Source organism: Pleurodeles waltl, chromosome 3_1 (assembly GCF_031143425.1).
Source record: "Pleurodeles waltl isolate 20211129_DDA chromosome 3_1, aPleWal1.hap1.20221129, whole genome shotgun sequence".
Taxonomy (NCBI): Eukaryota; Metazoa; Chordata; class Amphibia; order Caudata; family Salamandridae; genus Pleurodeles; species Pleurodeles waltl.
The window spans coordinates 1,894,940,249-1,894,958,446 of NC_090440.1; the positions used below are offsets into that span (position 1 = coordinate 1,894,940,249).

The following is an 18,198-nucleotide window of genomic DNA, read 5'->3' on the forward strand; positions in this document are numbered from 1 at the left end:
ATATATCTGCCACTTGTATATTTCCCAAGAATGCCATGGAGGCACCCTTTTTCCTAGTGGAATGTGCTTTTGGAGTTATTAATAGCTGCCTTTTTGCTTTAAGGTAGCATGTTTGAATACATCTTATGATCCATCTAGCTAATCCTCGTTTTGAAATGGGATTACCTTAATGAGGTTGTTGGAAAGTAACAAAAAGCTGTTCAGCTTTCCTAAATTCCTTTGTTCTGTCTACATAATACATTAGAGTTATTTTAAGATCAAGAGTGTGCAGAGCTCTTTCAGCAGTAGTCTGGCTGTGGAAAGAACACTGGCAATTCCACTGACTGATTAATGTGAAAAGGTGAAACCACTTGAGGCAAAAAATGTGGATTTGTCCTAAGTACTACTTTGTGTACTTGGAAGAAGGTTTCTTCTAGAGTAAATGCCTGAATTTCATTAACTCTTCTCATTGAAATTGCTACTAAGAAAGCAACCTTCCATGTGAGAAACTGAATAGCACAAGAGTGCATGGGTTCGAATGGGGGACCCATAAGTCTTGTGAGCACCATATTAAGATTCCATGCAGGAACTGGTGGAGTTCTGGGTGGAATAATGCGTTTAAGTCCTTCCATAAATGCTTTTATGACAGGAACTCTAAAGAGAGAGGTATGTTGTATGTTTTGTAGGTAGGCTGATATGGCCGTTAGATTAATCTTAATAGAGGAAAAGGCAAGATTTGCTTTTTGTAAATAAAGCAAATAGCACACAATATCTTGTACTGATGCTTTAAGTGGATCTATATTTTTAGGTTGGCCAGGTCTGGTCTGTTTGGAAGACACTGATGGGGCACAACTGACAGATCTAGGAGTGTTTTGTACCAGTGTTGACGTGCCCATGTGGGAGCTATGAGTATCATGGTGAGAGAAATGTGATGCATTTTGTTGACCAGAAACGGAATTAATGGGAGAGGGGGAAAAGCATAAGCAAATATCCCTGACCAGTTGATCCATAGAGCATTGCCCTTGAACTGAGGGTGTGGGTTTCTGGATGCGAAGTTTTGGCATTTTGCGTTTTCGCTTCTTGCGAAAAGGTCTGTTTGGTGTTCCCCACATCTGAAAGTAATATTGAAGTACCTGTGGGTGAATCTCCCACTTGTGTATTTGTTGCTGCGTCCTACTTAGGTCTGCTAGCTGGTTGTGTATTCCTGGGATATATTCCACTAGTAGGTGAATGGGATTGTGAATTGCCCATTTCCATATTGTTGGAGCTAGAAGGGACAATTGGGATGAGTGTCCCCCCCCCCTTGTTTTTTCAGCTAATACATTGTTGTCACGTCTGTTCTTATTAAGACTGTTTTGTGTATGATCTGTGGTTGAAATGCTTAGACCACAGATAATAATTCCAAGTGGTTTATGAGGTAAGTTGATTGTATGGAGTCCCATTCCCCTTGTATCGTCAGATTGTTGAGATGGGCTCCACTGTGATTATGGTCTGTGGCACTGGGTCTTGAAAGGACCTCCCTTTTGTTAAGTTGTTGTGATTCCACCATTGCAGAGATTTGTAAGTTTGGTGGTCTAACAACACTAGATCCTGTAACCGACCCTGTGCCTGAGACCATTGTCGTAAGAGACACTGTTGCAGTGGTCTCATGTTTAGTCTCACATTTGGTACTATTACTATACATTATGCCATCTTTCCCAATAGTTTCATGACCATTCTTACTGTGTACGTTTAGTTGACCTGCATTTGTGCTAGGAGGTATTGAAAAGCTTGTATCTGGTGTGGTGGTGGGTATGCTAATGCTGTTTGGGTATTGAGAATTGCACCTAGATAAGGTTGAATTTGTGCTGGTTGAAGATGAGATTTCTGGTAGTTGATTGTGAACCCTAGTGAGTGTAGTGTATCTATTGTGTATTGTGTGTGTTGTTGGCATTGTAGAGTGCTGCTGGAGTTTATTAACTAATTGTCTAGATAAGGGAAGACGTGTATGTGGTGTCTTCTAAGGTATGCCGCTACTACAGCTAGACATTTTGTGAACACTCTTGGTGCTGTTGTTACTCCAAAGGGTAGTACTTTGAATTGGTAGTGGCTGCCTGATATTACAAACCTTAAGTACTTGCGGTGAGCTGAATGTATGGGAACGTGGAAGTAAGCGTCTTAGCTCTAACGCGGTCATGTAATCTTGTTTTTGTAGCAGGGGAATGACGTCCTGTAGAGTGACCATGTGAAAATGTTCTGATAGGATATATAGATTTAGAGGTTGAGATCTAGAATGGGTCTGAGAGTACCATCCTTTTTTGGTATAAGGAAGTATAGCAAGTACACTCCTGTCCCTTGCTGTGTTATGAGAACCGTTTCTAATGCCCCCTTGAGTAATAGAGATTGTACCTCTTTTTTTTTTAGTAGAATAGTGGGTTCTGGAGAGAGTTCTAGGCAATAACCATTGCGGATAATTGAGAGTACCCACTGATCTGTGGTGATGTTCTGCTAGTGAGAATGGAATTGTTGCAGTCTTCCTCCCACAGGAGACGTATGGGATTGTGGGATGTTTGGGAAGTCATTGTTTAGTGGGTGTGGAAGCACCTTTTGAGGCTGTAAATTTTCCTCTGGCCCTGAGATTCTGTCCTCTGTAAGAACCTCTAAATGACCCTCTTGAATAGTACTGCTGTGCTTTTTTGGGATGGAAGGTGGAAACCTCTGCAGTTTGAGTTTCAAAACGTCCCCTAAACTGTGGTTTCCGAAAGGAACCCCGAAAAGGTGTGGTATGAAGGGCTCCCATGGCTTTTGCAGTTTCCTGAGTTTTTCAATTGTTGTGTCTACCTCTGGTCCGAAGAGATGCTGTTTATCAAATGGCAAATTAAGTACCGCCTGTTGTATTTCAGGTTTAAAACCGGAGGACCTCAACCATGCATGTCGTCTGATTGTGATGTTGGTATTAATTCCTCTAGCTGCAGTGTCAGCGTCCGTGTCTAAATCGGATCCAAAGATTGTGGGCGTCGGCTCAGTTCAGAGGTTGAGGTTCATATTTTCTTGCTCAACTCGGACACCGAAACAGGTGTGGCCTGTTGGAGTGATTTGGCATTTTTCAGCGCTGAACCCAGGAGTCGGTCGGTCAATTAGTTTTTGTTTGGGTGGAACCATGGCTTGACAGCAGTGATGCACCCAAGGCCTTGCTTGTTTTTTTTAAAAAGTGGGTGTTGGGGCAGGTGTACTCACATACTGCGCCGCTGCTATTGGCTGGCTGTCATCTGATCCTTGCTCAGAGTCAGAATCTGGGATCGAAACTGCTGTCTGTGCCTGCTCCTCTTTGAGGGTGTCGGTGGTGGGCTCTGTGTGCTTCAACACCATCTCTAGTCTTCGTGCCCTTCCATCGTGTAGGGTTTCCTTCGACTGAAACGAGCTACACGCGTCACAGCTTTCCTCGCGATGTACCGGGGAGAGACAGAGATTACACACCAAGTCCTGGTCGGTATAAGGAAATTTAGCGTGGCACCGAGGACAGAATCGGAATGGAGTCCGATCCATCAGGCTATGGCGCCGTAGGCTGGAACAGGCCCAAGAAGGGCACAAGCGCCTGAAAGGGCGTTTTCTAGATCCCGGCGGTACTATTGGATCGACTGCAGAAGAAACCGCGTTCGAAACAATAACGACTGTATGATAAAAGTTATCGAACCAGCCGGTGGAAAGAAAACAATCTAACAAAGGAATTGATGCCCATGCGCACTATCACCGAGAGGAGTCACTCGATCCCGTGACTCAATAAAATAAAAATTAAAATTAAAAAAAAAGACTTCTTCGAAGAAAAACATCTTGTAACACTCCGAGCCCAATACTAGATGGTGAGATATGCACAGCATGTGTAATTGTAGCTACACATGCCATCAAACATATATACACACACACACACCACACTTGAGGACTACAAATTTGTTTTTGTTTCTTCAATTTTATACCGCTACATGTTGTTTCTGGTAAGCTAAAAAAAACTCCATTTGCTTGCACTCTCCAAGTTCTCTTTTAAGAGTCATTATCAAAACCTGTCTACTGTACTTAACGTGTCTTTACCAACTGTATAGACATTATTCATTTGTAGTATGTTGCAGTTACCCCACGTTCCCGTTTGCAATTTTATCTGTGTATTACTCTTTCTCTCTAATGTATCTTCGTGTTAAATTTAAGTTTTTGAGTTCCTACAACCTGCACCTCAACTGTCAATTATGTATTCCAACTTCCTCCCAATCCTCAGTAAGTAATACTGGACAACAGGACAATACTTAGATCTTCTAGGAGTCATATCAATAAAATTAGGAAGTCAATGTGTAGTTGATGTGGTGATATTTATCCACTGTACGCGCATTTTGGTCATTAAGGTGACTTTTTACTGTAAGTTCTTTACCTCCTAGCCTCCAGCCAGGGAGTTAACATCATGTCTGCCAAGAGATATTTTAGGACAGGGTCCAAGTCATTACAGCAACGTTTTTCCCTAGAAGACCTAGCAAAGGTCTCTAGATATGTCATTTCCCTTCATGAGAAACAACACTGTTCCACAACTGTGTGATGGGAGCACTCAGACGAACCTAAAAGTTTCTCGAAGGACAATGTGGTGTCCACAGTAAGGCTCCCCTAAGGATTCCTTCTCAGTAGTGGTACAAGAACAACACTGGTTACAAGTTGGTGAACCAAGTTCCTCAGGAAATTTCTCAAACCCCTAAAGAATAATGGGAATATTTAAGACCTCAAAGGCAGAGCACAAATACACAGACCCAAGAGAGGAACTGAACCACCAAGAAACAACCCAGGAGAACCGTGTACACACTATTTATATTGCGCAGCAGCGTCCACCTTCCCCCCTTAGCATGAGACAGTAGAAGGTCCTCCCAAGAGCGCTAGTATTTACTGTGCCGACTCCGGAAAAGACCAGATCAGCACACTGAGGACAGGGAGATTCCCACAAAACCAGAAATCCAAGAAAAGACCCTGGAGACAAAGTAAAATTACTGTTGTGCCTGAGGCCCATTCAGGAGGCAAACCACCCTGCCCAAGGAGGGCTATTAGAAAAGCGCATGAGGAAGGCTTGGTAAACAGCCTAAAAGGATACTGCATGCAAGAGGCCTCAGAGGGTAAAACAAGAGCAGCTAGGCCAAGGAAGGCCACAAACGGCACCTTTCTTAAGGGCCAGTGTTGAAAAGCCCTCAAGTGAAATTTAACGTACGATTCTTAGCAAAATTACTAGAAGTGTGTCTTTAACAGAGCCCTCCCACAAGGTCTCAATGAGCTCTTTGGCAGAACACTAGAGTAAAACTACTTTTCAGCAGTGGCACATTGTGTCAAGTCATGCACTGGTTCTCAAAAAGACATCCCAGCTCAATGGGTTTACTGGGTAAAGCCCTCAGGGTCTAAGAACATATGAATGTAATTGGGTGGGCTGAGAGGCTAACTGGTCTAACTCCCTATAGATTGGCCCTGCTCTTCCTGAAATCACAGCCCTCAAAGGCTCTAGGAGATGGGATAGATTAGTACTCTCCCTGTTGGGAGACTTCACGTCCACCAGTATTTCGAGGTCTGTCTTAGAAATCCAGGACAAATTTGGTCTTCTGCGCTCACAGTTCTATCGATTTCGCCAACTAGGGTTTGCAATAACTAACTGTCTGTGGACCTTGGAGATCGTATCCAAATTTACTCTCCTTGAAGCAAACCCGACTTTGTCCCAGCTCCCCAATAGGGGAAAAATATTGTACTGATACAGGACTTTAGTTATAACCTCCCCAGACACTTTTCTGTGCCTCAGAGAAGACTGGGAGTGTGACATAGGCTGGCTGATGTAGAATGGTTATTTGCACTTATTGTCTCCAGAGAGGCGGTCATCTCAAATAGAAACCAACTGATCCAGTTGAAATATCCTTCACTGAATGTATCAAACTCCAGATAGTGCGTACGCCAAATCCTGAGATCCGGAACCAGAGTGTCTTAGATGTCAGACAGGTGTGGGGAACTGAGTCCATACCATCTGGTGTTGTCCTGTCCTTCTTTCAGCTGCTCTGGAATAGGATAGCCCACATGCCAACAAGTGTAAAAAATGCCCACTTGACCTGAGCCCCAAGCTAGTACTACTAAACATACTAGACTACGAGGGATTTACAAGGACTGAAAAAAAAGTATTAAGATTCGACCAATGATGAGAAAGTGTGATATTGCCCCTGACTGAAGGAAAGAAACAGCTCCCAGTTGGGATCGATAAAGAGGAGGCATGGATCGATGCTGCATACTAGAAATGTCCATTTACGAGTCCAGAGTGTGTCCTAGTAAACACAAAAGAATATGGTGGAGTTAGAAGGAATATCAAGAACACGAGGAAAATTAGTGATTTGGTGCCATAAATAGAAAATGCATTGTACTACGTGGTGGCTGTAAAATGTAAGGTGGATTAACCTGCACTGCTCTATTTCTGGGACAACCACGTTTTTTTTTCTTCTGTGCTATGAAATGTGGGGGTTTGAATTTTCTGATGCCACTAGTTTATAGACACCAGTGATTTTAACGTCTGAAAAATAAAAATAAACGAATAAAGACAGGTATAAAAAAAAAAATGTATTGCTAGTCCCAGTGAACACCTGGGTTTAGGTGGTCCAGTGAAGAGGGAATTATCAAATCAAATCTTACCTGTTAAATATTCAACAACAGGAAGCAGTGAAAACAAAAAGAAAAACTTACTTTTTTTTATTTTGACTGGGCAAAATTATCGCTGCATCTTGCCCAGCCAGATTGAACATTTTATATGTCTGAAAGAAGAGGGCAAAAGCATACCAATACGTGAATTTCACAGCGATGCTTTTAACATTTAAAAGCAATTACGAATCAGTAAAGAATGTTTCCAATTGAAAAAAAGTTAGTTTGCCTGATTCAAAACTGTGCAGTCCAAGAGTGTCAAGGAATTGCTTCGATCTTCATTTTTGCTTTGACAGTTATTACCTTCATAGGCTGCAACAAAGTAGCATGCTTATTTCACATGGTGCAGGAAGCATAGAAACTAACAATGATAGACTTTCTGCCGTTTTGGAACAAAACTGATTTAATTTGGCCAATGACTTCAAGTTAGGTTGCTCAAGAAATGCAGTTAAAGGATGTTCAGCAAACAATACCTGAATCTAAATAGTCTATACTAGTTCAAACCTAGTGCAAACACAAGGGCAGATCCGAGTCCCAAAATTCACCAAACACCAAGTTTCTCATTCACCTTGGACTCTAATCTCACCCTAAAGAAACACACTGCCAAGAAAACTATGACAGCATTCGAAATGAAAGGGACGGAGTGGGTCAAAGAATGTACCAACAATGAATATAGATGGAGTAATGTGATCCAAATCGGTCTGGTTCACGAGGGTCCCTGAAAGTCTCAATCTGTGTCAAAAGTCTCGGTCACATGTTCATCAAACGAACTGGGAGGAGGGACAATAAAAGACAGGTCTTCTGTCAACACACGAGCAAACTGTCTTTAAGAGTTAAAATAATAGCTCCATCTGTTTGCCTTTTAAGCAAAAACCTTTATTTATGGCAACACATAAATTGTGTGCACACTATTTTAATTTGACATTATTGAGAACCCAAAGGACATTCATCCAGACCTAACTAAGGAAAATGCTAACAAGCAAGATGCTCAAATACAGGGGAAATACAGGAGACTTGGGGCGACTCAGTCCTTTATTGAGAGGACTACTCTGTGCAGGGGAAATGTGGCCTGGAATCCCAGGAATTTAAGCTTTTGAGATGGGGTTTGAGGCATAACAGATCTCAGTAAATTATTTGCTTAATCATAACACATGAACTCAGTAAATCTATGTATGTGTCTGTTTTCGCCAAATTGGTAAAATAAAACCCTGAAGTGTGAGAGAGTGAATTGTCTAACATGATTTATTAATGATTATGGTGTATTAATTATATAGTGAATTAACATGTGAAAACGGGTGGCTTTTGAAAATGGTCACCACAGTTAATTTCTGTTCCTAACTGAGCAAGATTCTAACTAAATGTTGTGGTTATTTTCCATAGTTGAATGCTTATATAAAAGTGTGTTAAATGATGTAACAGATGTGTACATAGCTACCCCTAGTAGGTTGCTGCATTATGTCATACAAGGCCATGTTTAACCAAGCTTTGCATATGTTGAATGTTCTATTGTTTGAATAAGTTACTAATACGTGGTTTCTTCCTCAAGGATGGAAGTGAATGTAGCAAGTGAGAAATTTTCTTCCTGAGAATAGAAGTTTAGACGAGGTGGAACAATGAAGCTACCGATGAGACGGAAGAGGAAACTGTTCTGTTGAGAGAATGTCCTGGTTAATGTGACGCTGTTGTATTTTAGGTTATCAATTAGAATTATTATTGGCTGAATCCTAACCACCCCATGAACTGACCAATTATAAGCTTTTTGAAGATTAGTATAATAACCTGAGTAGGATTCTTTTTAGGCAGAGGATTCCGAGACTTTAGATTGAATTTGAGAATCTGCGTCAGATGAATTGAGAGACTTGTGATTCTGATGACAGAGTTCCTGATGGTCTGAGTCACACAAGCAGTTTGGGTTTAACTATTAAGTCTGATTCGCTGAAGACTTATCAGATGATGTCCCCTTGCTGAAGTAGACTGCATGTTGTTGTTCTAAAGGGGTAACGTATGAATTGATGTTGTACATGTCTTTTGCTTTGCAGGTACCAGCTGCAATTTATAATTTGACCGCTGCATACTTATGTTTTTAATAATAACCTGAGTAAGAGTGATTTTCCGAAATTTGTGTTTCTAAATTCTTTTTACATGAAGCCCAACAACATGTTGATGGTAATTTGTGGTTAGTGAGGGTATTAATTCCGAATGCTCAAGATTTATATTGACACCTTTTGAATGTTCGTACTAATGCATACATTGCCATTATTACCAATCCTGGTGCTATCAATCAGTGTAACCATTTTGGAGATTATTTGCTTGATTGTTTTGATTAAATTTAGATATATAAGATGTTCTAATCAACCACTATCAATTCTATATGCTTATCATTTGTGTTTGAGAGTTATCTTCATGACATTAGCATTGTTAATCTAGAGAAATACATTTTATAATTCTTCTTAATAAACTGGTATGGTTACTGTTTGAGGTTCAGAATCTTAGTTTATTGTTGATGCTTACATTCCTCATTGATGATATCCCCTCATTCCCATGTTGTGTCGACCCATTGACCTCTTAATAGCTAGGATTCCGTAGCGCTGCAGCAGAAGCCCACAGCTTGACAAGTTTCCCTGAGGAATATCTGAGGCAAAGCCTGCTGTTACACACATGGCACCTCATGTCAAAACACTCAATGTTCAAGCCTCATTAGGCACAAGTCCCACAGTACACTATTCCTGTTCTTGTACATGCTGGTGTTAAACAGAGGCACTCCCACTTTCAATGCAGTGTTAAACAAAGGCAGTCCCACTTTACTCAATAAATTGTGTTTCGCTCGGCCGCAATTGCCCCATCAGGAATTGTTAAATTAAGCAAGCACTGAATCTAGCATGTACAAGAGCAGGAATAGTGCACTGTGGGACTTGTGCCTAATGAGGCTTGAACGTCTACTAAAGACTCACGGAGCTCACTGACATCATAATTGCTGGTGGAAGAATGTGAACCTGTTGGTAAATGGAACATCTTAAATAACCAATGGGAGAGGGAATGGACATAAAAAAATAGGGGATCACAGCCCACTTGTATGCAATGGCCCTAAGAAAGACATTGGTGTGTCGCAACACATCTGCCTATTAATAAATTGGATTTGTGTGAACCCGTAGAGAGCTCCTTTGTTACTTGAGGTTGTTGGGTTTGAATGTATGACGTGCAGTCACTAACACATACGAATGCACCCATTCTGAAAAGTGTTCAGTAAGTTCTTAGTGACTTTGGATATATATATGGAAAATGTCACTTACCCAGTGTACATCTGTTCTTGGCATGGGACGCTGCAGATTCACATGCTGTGGATTATCCTGCCATCTAGTTTTGGTCTCGGAGTGTTACAAGTTGTTGTTCTTCGAAGAAGTCTTTTCGAGTCACGAGACCCAGGGACTCCTCCCATTTCGGCTCCATTGCGCATGGGTGTCGACTCTATCTTAGATTGTTTTTCCCGCAGAGGGTGAGGTAGGAGTTGTGTATATAGTAATAGTGCCCATGCAATGGAGTAAGTATGTATGTACATAATGTGTCTAAAAGTGATATATATTTCCAAATTTACAAATGTACAAGTTTTATTAACATCTGATAATTAATTTCGATCAACTTATAACGGCTACAGGCTCCCGGGAGGCGGGAGGGCGCATGTGAATCTGCAGCGCTGCAGATACACATGCTGTGCATAGACTAGTAAGCAGTTATCTCCCCAAAAGCGGTGGTTTAGCCTGTAGGAGTTGAAGTTGTTTGAAATAATGTTCGTAATACTGCCTGTCCTACTGTGGCTTGTTGTGTTGTTAACACATCCACACAGTAATGTTTTGTGAATGTATGAGGCGTAGACCATGTGGCTGCCTTACAAATTTCTGTCATAGGTATATTTCCTAGAAAGGCCATTGTGGCACCTTTCTTTCTAGTGGAGTGTGCCTTCGGTGTAAAAGGCAGTTCTCTCTTTGCTTTAACATAGCAAGTTTGAATGCACTTAACTATCCATCTGGCAATGCCTTGTTTGGATATTGGATTTCCTGCATGAGGTTTTTGAAAGGCTACAAACAATTGTTTTGCAAAATTGTTTTGTTCTATCAATGTAATACATTAGTGCCTTTTTGATGTCTAATGTATGTAATGCCCTTTCGGCTACTGAGTCTGGTTGTGGAAAAAAGACTGGGAGTTCCACAGTTTGCTTTAGGTGGAACGGTGATCTAACTTTTGGTAAAAATTTTGGATTTGTGCGTAGAACCACTTTATGTTTGTGTATTTGTATAAAGGGTTCTTGTATGGTAAATGCTTGTATTTCACTAACTCTTCTAAGAGATGTGATAGCTATTAGGAAGGCTACTTTCCAGGTTAAGTATTGCATCTCAAGAGTGCATGGGTTCAAACGGTGGACCCATGAGTCGTGTTAATACAATATTGAGGTTCCATGAGGGAACTGGTGGTGTTCTTGGGGGTATGATTCTCTATAGACCCTCCATAAATGCTTTTATGACTGGGATTCTAAAAAGTGATGTTGAATGTGTAATCTGCAGATAGGCAGATATTGCTGTGAGATGTATTTTAATGGACGAATAAGCTAGCTTTGATTTTTGTAAGTGTAATAAGTAGCTTACAATGTTTTTTGCGGACGCATGAAGTGGTTGAATTTGATTATTATGGCAGTAATAAACAAATCTTTTCCATTTATTTGCGTAACGATGTCTTGTAGTAGGTTTCCTAGCTTGTTTAATGACCTCCATACATTATTGTGTAAGGTCTAAATGACCAAATTCTAAGACTTCAGGAGCCAGATTACTAGATTGAGCGATGCTGGATTTGGGTGTCTGATCTGTTGTTTGTGTTGAGTTAACAGGTCTGGTCTGTTTGGTAGTTTTATATGAGGTACTACTGACAGATCTAGTAGTGTTGTGTACCATGGTTGGCGAGCCCAAGTTGGTGCTATTAGTATTAGTTTGAGTTTGTTTTGACTCAATTTGTTTACTAGATACGGAAGGAGTGGGAGAGGGGGAAAAGCGTAAGCAAATATCCCTGACCAACTCATCCATAACGCATTGCCCTTGGAGCGAGGGTGTGGGTACCTGGACGCGAAGTTTTGCCATTTTGCGTTTTCTTTTGTTGCAAATAGGTCTATTAGTGGTGTTCCCCAGTTTTGAAAGTAAGTTTGTAGTATCTGGGGATGAATTTCCCATTTGTGGATTTGTTGGTGATCTCGACTGAGATTGTCGGCTAACTGGTTTTGAATTCCTGGGATGTACTGTGCTATTAGGCGAATGTGATTGTGAATCGCCCAATGCCAAATCTTTTGTGTTAAGAGACACAGCTGTGATGAGTGTGTCCCTCCCTGTTTGTTTAGGTAATATATTGTGGTCATGTTGTCTGTTTTGACAAGAATGTGTTTGTGTGCTATTAACGGTTGAAATGCTTTCAATGCTAGAAACACTGCTAGTAGTTCTAGATGATTTATATGAAGCTGGCTTTGTTGAGCGTCCCATTGTCCCTGTATGCTGTTCTGGTTGAGGTGTGCTCCCCACCCTATCATGGAAGCATCTGTTGTGATCACGTATTGAGGCGCAGGGTCTTGGAATGGCCGCCCTTGATTTAAATTTATAGGATTCCACCATTGAAGCGAGGAGTATGTTTGGCGGTCTATCAACACTAGATCTTGAAGTTGACCCTGTGCTTGTGTCCACTGTGTTGCTAGGCACTGTTGTAAGGGCTGCATGTGTAGTCTTGTGTTTGGGACAATGGCTATGCATGAAGACATCATGCCTAGAAGTTTCATCACAAACCTTACTTGATAGTGTTGGTTTGGGTGCATGTTTAGTATAACGTTTTGGAATGCTTGTACCGTTTGTGGACTTGGAGTGGCAATCCCTTTTTGTGTGTTGATTGTTGCTCCTAAGTATTGTTGTATTTGACACGGTTGTAAATGTGATTTTTGGTAGTTTATTGAGAACCCTAACTTGTGAAGGGTTTCTATAACGTATTTTGTGTGTTGAAGACACTGTTGCTGAGTGCTGGTTTTTATTAACCAATCGTTTAGGTAAGGGAATACGTGTATTTGCTGTCTCCTGATATGTGCAGCTACTACTGCAAGGCATTTCGTGAATACTCTTGGTGCTGTTGTTATCCCGAACACTTTGAATTGGTAATGTACTCCTTGGATTACAAATCTTAAGTATTTCCTGTGTGAAGGATGTATGGGTATGTGGAAGTAAGCATCCTTGAGATCTAATGTTGACATGTAGTCCTGTTGTTTGAGTAAGGGAATCACGTCTTGAAGTGTCACCATGTGAAAGTGATCTGATTTGATGTAAAGATTTAGTGTTCTGAGATCTAAGATGGGTCTCAGTGTTTTGTCCTTTTTTGGTATTAGGAAATACAGAGAGTAAACACCTGTTCCTTTCTGATGGTTGGGTACTAGTTCTATTGCATCTTTTTGTAACAACGCTTGGACTTCTAGTTGTAATAGACCCAAGTGCTGTTTGGACATGTTGTGCGCTTTTGGAGGCACATTTGGTGGTAATTGTAGGAATTCTATGCAATAACCATGTTGGATAATGGCTAGGACCCATGAGTCCGTAGTTATGTGTTTCCAATTTTGGTAATAATTTGTGAGTCTCCCCCCCCCCCCACTGGTGTTATGTGTTGGGGATTTGTGACGTTGGAGTCACTGTTTAGTTTGTGGGGTTTTTGGGCTTTGGAATTTCCCTCTTGTTTTAGGGAACTGTCCACCCCCATATTGTCCCCGAAAGCCTCCTCTTTGGTATTGGCCCTGGTATTTAGGTCTAGCCTGTGGAGGTAGAAGGCTCTGTGCTTTGGGCCCGAAAACCCCCTCTAAAGTGTGGCTTCCTAAAGGTGCCTCTGCTGTGTGGAAAGTAGAGCACGCCCATGGCTTTGGCCGTATCAGTGTCTTTCTTTAGCTTTTCTATAGCTGTGTCCACCTCCGGCCCAAACAATTGTTGTCCATTAAAAGGCATATTTAGAACAGCCTGCTGAATCTCTCGCTTAAATCCGGAGGTGCGTAGCCATGCGTGTCTCCGAATGGTGACTGCTGTGTTTACTGTTCTGGCGGCTGTGTCTGCTGAGTCCATAGCAGATCTTATTTGGTTGTTGGAGATACTTTGGCCCTCCTCTACAACCTGTTGGGCACGCTTCTGAAACTCTTTGGGAAGGTGTTCAATGAAATGTTGCACTTCGTCCCAATGTGCCCTGTGGTATCTTGCCAATAAAGCTTGCGAATTGGCAATTCACCATTGATTGGCTGCCTGTGCTGCCACCCTTTTCCCTGCCGCATCGAACTTCCGACTTTCCTTGTCGGGTGGTGGTGCATCCCCAGAAGTCTGTGAGTTTGCCCTTTTCCGGTCTGCTCCTACTACCACTGAGTCAGGAGTTAGCTGTTGCGTTATGTACACAGGGTCCGTAGGGGGAGGTTTGTACTTCTTCTCCACCCTAGGTGTGATGGCTCTGCCTTTGACTGGGTCTTGAAACACCTGTTTAGCGGGTTTTAACATGTCTGGTAACATAGGCAAACTTTGGTATTGGCTATGTGTTGATGACAGGGTATTGAATAAAAAGTCATCCTCTATAGGTTCGGAATGCAGTGCTACGTTATGAAAAGTAGCTGCTCTGGAGACCACCTGCATGAAAGCAGTACTGTCTTCTGGTGGTGATGGTCTTGCCGGGTAGCAATCCGGACTATTATCAGATACTGGTGCATCGTACAGATCCCATGCATCTGGGTCATCTTGGCTCATCCCTGTGTGCGTTGGTGATTGCATCATTGGGGGTGTTGCAATTGGGGACAGTTGTGGTGAGTGCGGTGGCGATGGCTGTGGTGAAAAACGTGGTGGTGTTTTTTCTTTCGCCACCTTTGCTCTTGGCTGCTTTTCTGTTTCATGGAAAGCTAGTTTCCGCTTCATTTTAATTGGGGGAAGAGTTCTTATTTTCCCTGTGTCCTTCTGTATATGGAGACTCCTCTGTGTATAGTCTGGCTCTCCCATCTCTAGTTCTTGTCCAAATGTATGGCCTTGTAGTTGTGAGGAAAGGCCTTGTTCGTCGGTATAGGAGCTTTGTTTTGGCTCCGAGGCTGGATGTTTCGGCACCAAAACCTTTTCAGCAGTCTTTTCCGGCTCTGAAGCAACTGTTTTAGGTTTCGGGGTGCCGATCTCTCGGTGCCGAGTTTGCTCGGAGCCGGTATCTCGGTGCCGAGTTTGGTCGGAGCCGGTATCGAGTATACTCTGTGCCGGTATCTTGACCGGAGTCGGATGTCTTCGGCTGGTGTGTGCCCTTTTTCGGTGCCGATGCTTGGTCACCGTGCTTACGGGTAAACCCATGGCCTGATGGCAGTGGCGTACCCTGGGCTTTCATAATTTTTGAGTGAGTTTTGTCCGGGGCTGTTTTACTCGCGGTTTGTTGCCTCGCCGGCTGCTCACTCTCGGCCTCGTCCGAGTCCGAATCAGGAATGGAGAATGTCTCCTCTTCTTCGACGTCGGGGTGTCCAGCCGGCGTCAACGCCATTTGAAGCCTTCAAGCTCTCCGGTCCCGTAGCGTCTTCTTCGACCGAAATGCCCGGCAGGCCTCGCAGGTATCCTCTTTGTGTTCGGGGGACAAACACAAATTACAGACCAAATGCTGGTCTGTATAAGGATACTTAGCGTGGCATTCGGGGCAGAAGAGGAATGGGGTCCGTTCCATGAGCCTTGAAGACGCACGCGTTCGGGCCGACGAGGCCCCGCCGGGGAGTGGAAGTCCCGAAGGGCTGCCGGAGCTCTTCTTTTCTTCGGTGTCGATGTGCTATTGCTAACCCGATACCGAGCGCAAACAATACCGTTGAATTTTCCGATTGTTAACTAACTTTTCTGAACCGAAACACGGAGCGAAGAGGAACACGTCCGAACCAGATGGCGGAAAGAAAACAATCTAAGATGGAGTCGACGCCCATGCGCAATGGAGCCGAAATGGGAGGAGTCCCTCGGTCTCGTGACTCAAAAAGACTTCTTCGAAGAAAAACAACTTGTAACACTCCGAGCACAACACTAGATGGCAGGATAATGCACAGCATGTGTATCTGCAGCTACACATGCCATCGAACATATATATAGATGTACACACACACACACACACAATATATATATATATATATTTTTAACAGTCACAAGTGTTGGAATTCCGAGATGCACAACCTATATGTATTGGACACCAAAGAAATAATTTCGGTCTTTGATGTGGCCTGTTATTAGCCCTGCACAAAACATCCTGACATTTACTAAAGTCTTGAAAAACACTTTTGCCAAAGTTCTCAATTAGTAGCTTCCTTTCACACAAGCTGCACTAGCACAGAAATCGGTCATAAAAACATTAAAAATATTGGCACCTACTTTCACTCCATGTCCGGTATCATCCAGAATTGTATAGTCAATTGGTTTCCTAATGTAGCGTACGGGCCGCTCCAAGTTAGCAGGCGCAATGATTTTGTGAGTCCTTGAGGTGTTTTTGTTTGTGGTCAGGATGCCAATTTCTCGTCTTGCTACTTTCTCCTTATGAATATCCACGGTCTGCAAATCATGCAAATTATATCAATCAATATTCATATAGACACTTTTATTATGCAATCCTGATGCAATAAAGCACATTCACAGTAAACAAAGCAAACTAGGTTTTTCTCACTAGCTCACTTACACAGCTCACAGTTCATTCACTGAATGTGCTATACAACTGCTGCTTGTACTGACATACTAGTATGTAGAAGTCTACCTCTTTTAAGCATGCATCGATAAGGCACTATTACAAGGAAATTACTCGGTTTTTTTTTAACCCCTTTTACCATCCATACGGTGGTAAATTATTAATACAGAAAGAAGCAGTGGTCTCCTCTACCATGAGAAGAGAATCTCAGAATTCACTTGGACAGATGTAACGTGCTCCCACTTCAGCCAGTAAATAATTAGCATTTCAAGCATTTCAAGAGGTAAGAAAACCCATCCCGGAGCAGAGAATAAGTGCCTGGGTGTAGGGAGGTGTTACTTTAACAAGACAGCCAGTGGGGTTGAACCCAAGACCTGGATTAACTTTAAAGATGCCTCCCCTGTCACAGGCAAATGTCAGCTCACACATGGGAAGGACCCTAAACAGGCTCCAATCACAGTAGGCCTCTTTTTGACATTACAGTGTCATATCCTGCTGAACTGTCAAATATTGCTTGACAGGTCTGCTGGGGTTTCCCTATAACACCGGGGGACACTTGAAAAAGAGGGAAAGGAGATGCCAAAACAATTTTTGTGTAACCACTGTGATTGCTGAAAAATAACACTTTGTTCTACCAGTCCTCTGTCTCTGGGTTTATGGGGGAGAATATAGTAACTGCCCAGCATCGAGTTCAGTGATAGATTTAGAAGGACACTAGGATTACCACAGTACCCTCCCCACACACCCAAGCTCTCAGAGCCCACACATAGTGTGCTGGACGACTTTCACCATCTTGAAAATGCTAAAAGCAAGCAGGGTTGGGCCCACAGACTTTAACCCCACAGGCTAGAGCACGCCTGTGAGTCATTTCTACTCACTTGCTCAATGGAGCACCTCCAAGCACCCACTTCAGAACACTCCTGGAGCTGTGGAAGATCACAAGAGAACTGAACCTGCAGTCTGAGACCTGAGAAGATCCTAGACAACTGGACCAGTTCCCTCGTGTACCCAGGACAAAGAAGTGGAACGCAAGGGTCAATAAGGCTCACCTTCTGTTAAAGCTACACGGACATAAACAACACAATGCCTTTTCCAGCAACCGCCCAGCGGACCAGTGGCACCTGGACTGGACCTTGCTGTTGACCTCTGTATGACTTTCTTTGAGTCTCTGAGTGCCTCACTTAGAACATTCATATCCCAGCTTCCCTCATTGGAATTTTGTTATTTTTGTGTTTTGTTTATTACATTTTATGTTATTTTTCTAATTCGGTTTGGGTTTTATACTGTTTCACATGTCTTTATTGCTGTTTTGGCACTGCAATAATCCTTTACACACTGTGCTACCAGTGGGTTGAGCTCAGTTTAAAGGGTTGGGATTAGTCCTTGAGGTAGGTAATCACCCACCCAAAATAATAACACAATTTCTAACAGAGACGATGAACAAAGCTATAAAAATTGTGGAATTTTGTTCTATAAAATCAAGAATCAGAAGAATGTCATCAAAAACAGATAATTAAACCACCTGTACACCATAGTTAGGATAAAAGCCTACTTGTGCTCCATCTAGAAACAGAGTGGTCTCTGAAAACTCAGAAAGTAACTGCTTCTAAATTTATATGCTATGTCTTGAGTATGTATTGGAATTTAACCTTTTGGGCAAAAGGTTTGAAGGTTGAGCATTTAATACTGTCTGGCCCACTTAAACTGCCTATTATGATAGCATATCTACATAATAATGCTTTCTAAAGCTATGTCTTGAAGACCATATTGCTTTTGTACATTTAACATTCAAGGAAATGTTTCCCTTAAATGCAAATGTAGCTCATTTCTTACATGTGGCGT

General features: G+C 42.3%; 1 protein-coding gene across 21 annotated transcripts in view; it reads right to left on the bottom strand.

Annotated features, from left to right (window-relative positions):
• The window catches only part of ABI2 (abl interactor 2), a 630,778-nt gene that overhangs the window by 367,822 nt on the left and 244,758 nt on the right, over positions 1–18,198 (bottom strand). For all 21 annotated transcript variants that reach the window (XM_069226020.1, XM_069226013.1, XM_069226006.1 and 18 more), the window contains exon 3: positions 16,050–16,226. In XM_069226020.1, the coding sequence (XP_069082121.1) occupies positions 16,050–16,226 (177 nt within the window). The remainder of the gene's footprint in view (positions 1–16,049; positions 16,227–18,198) is intronic.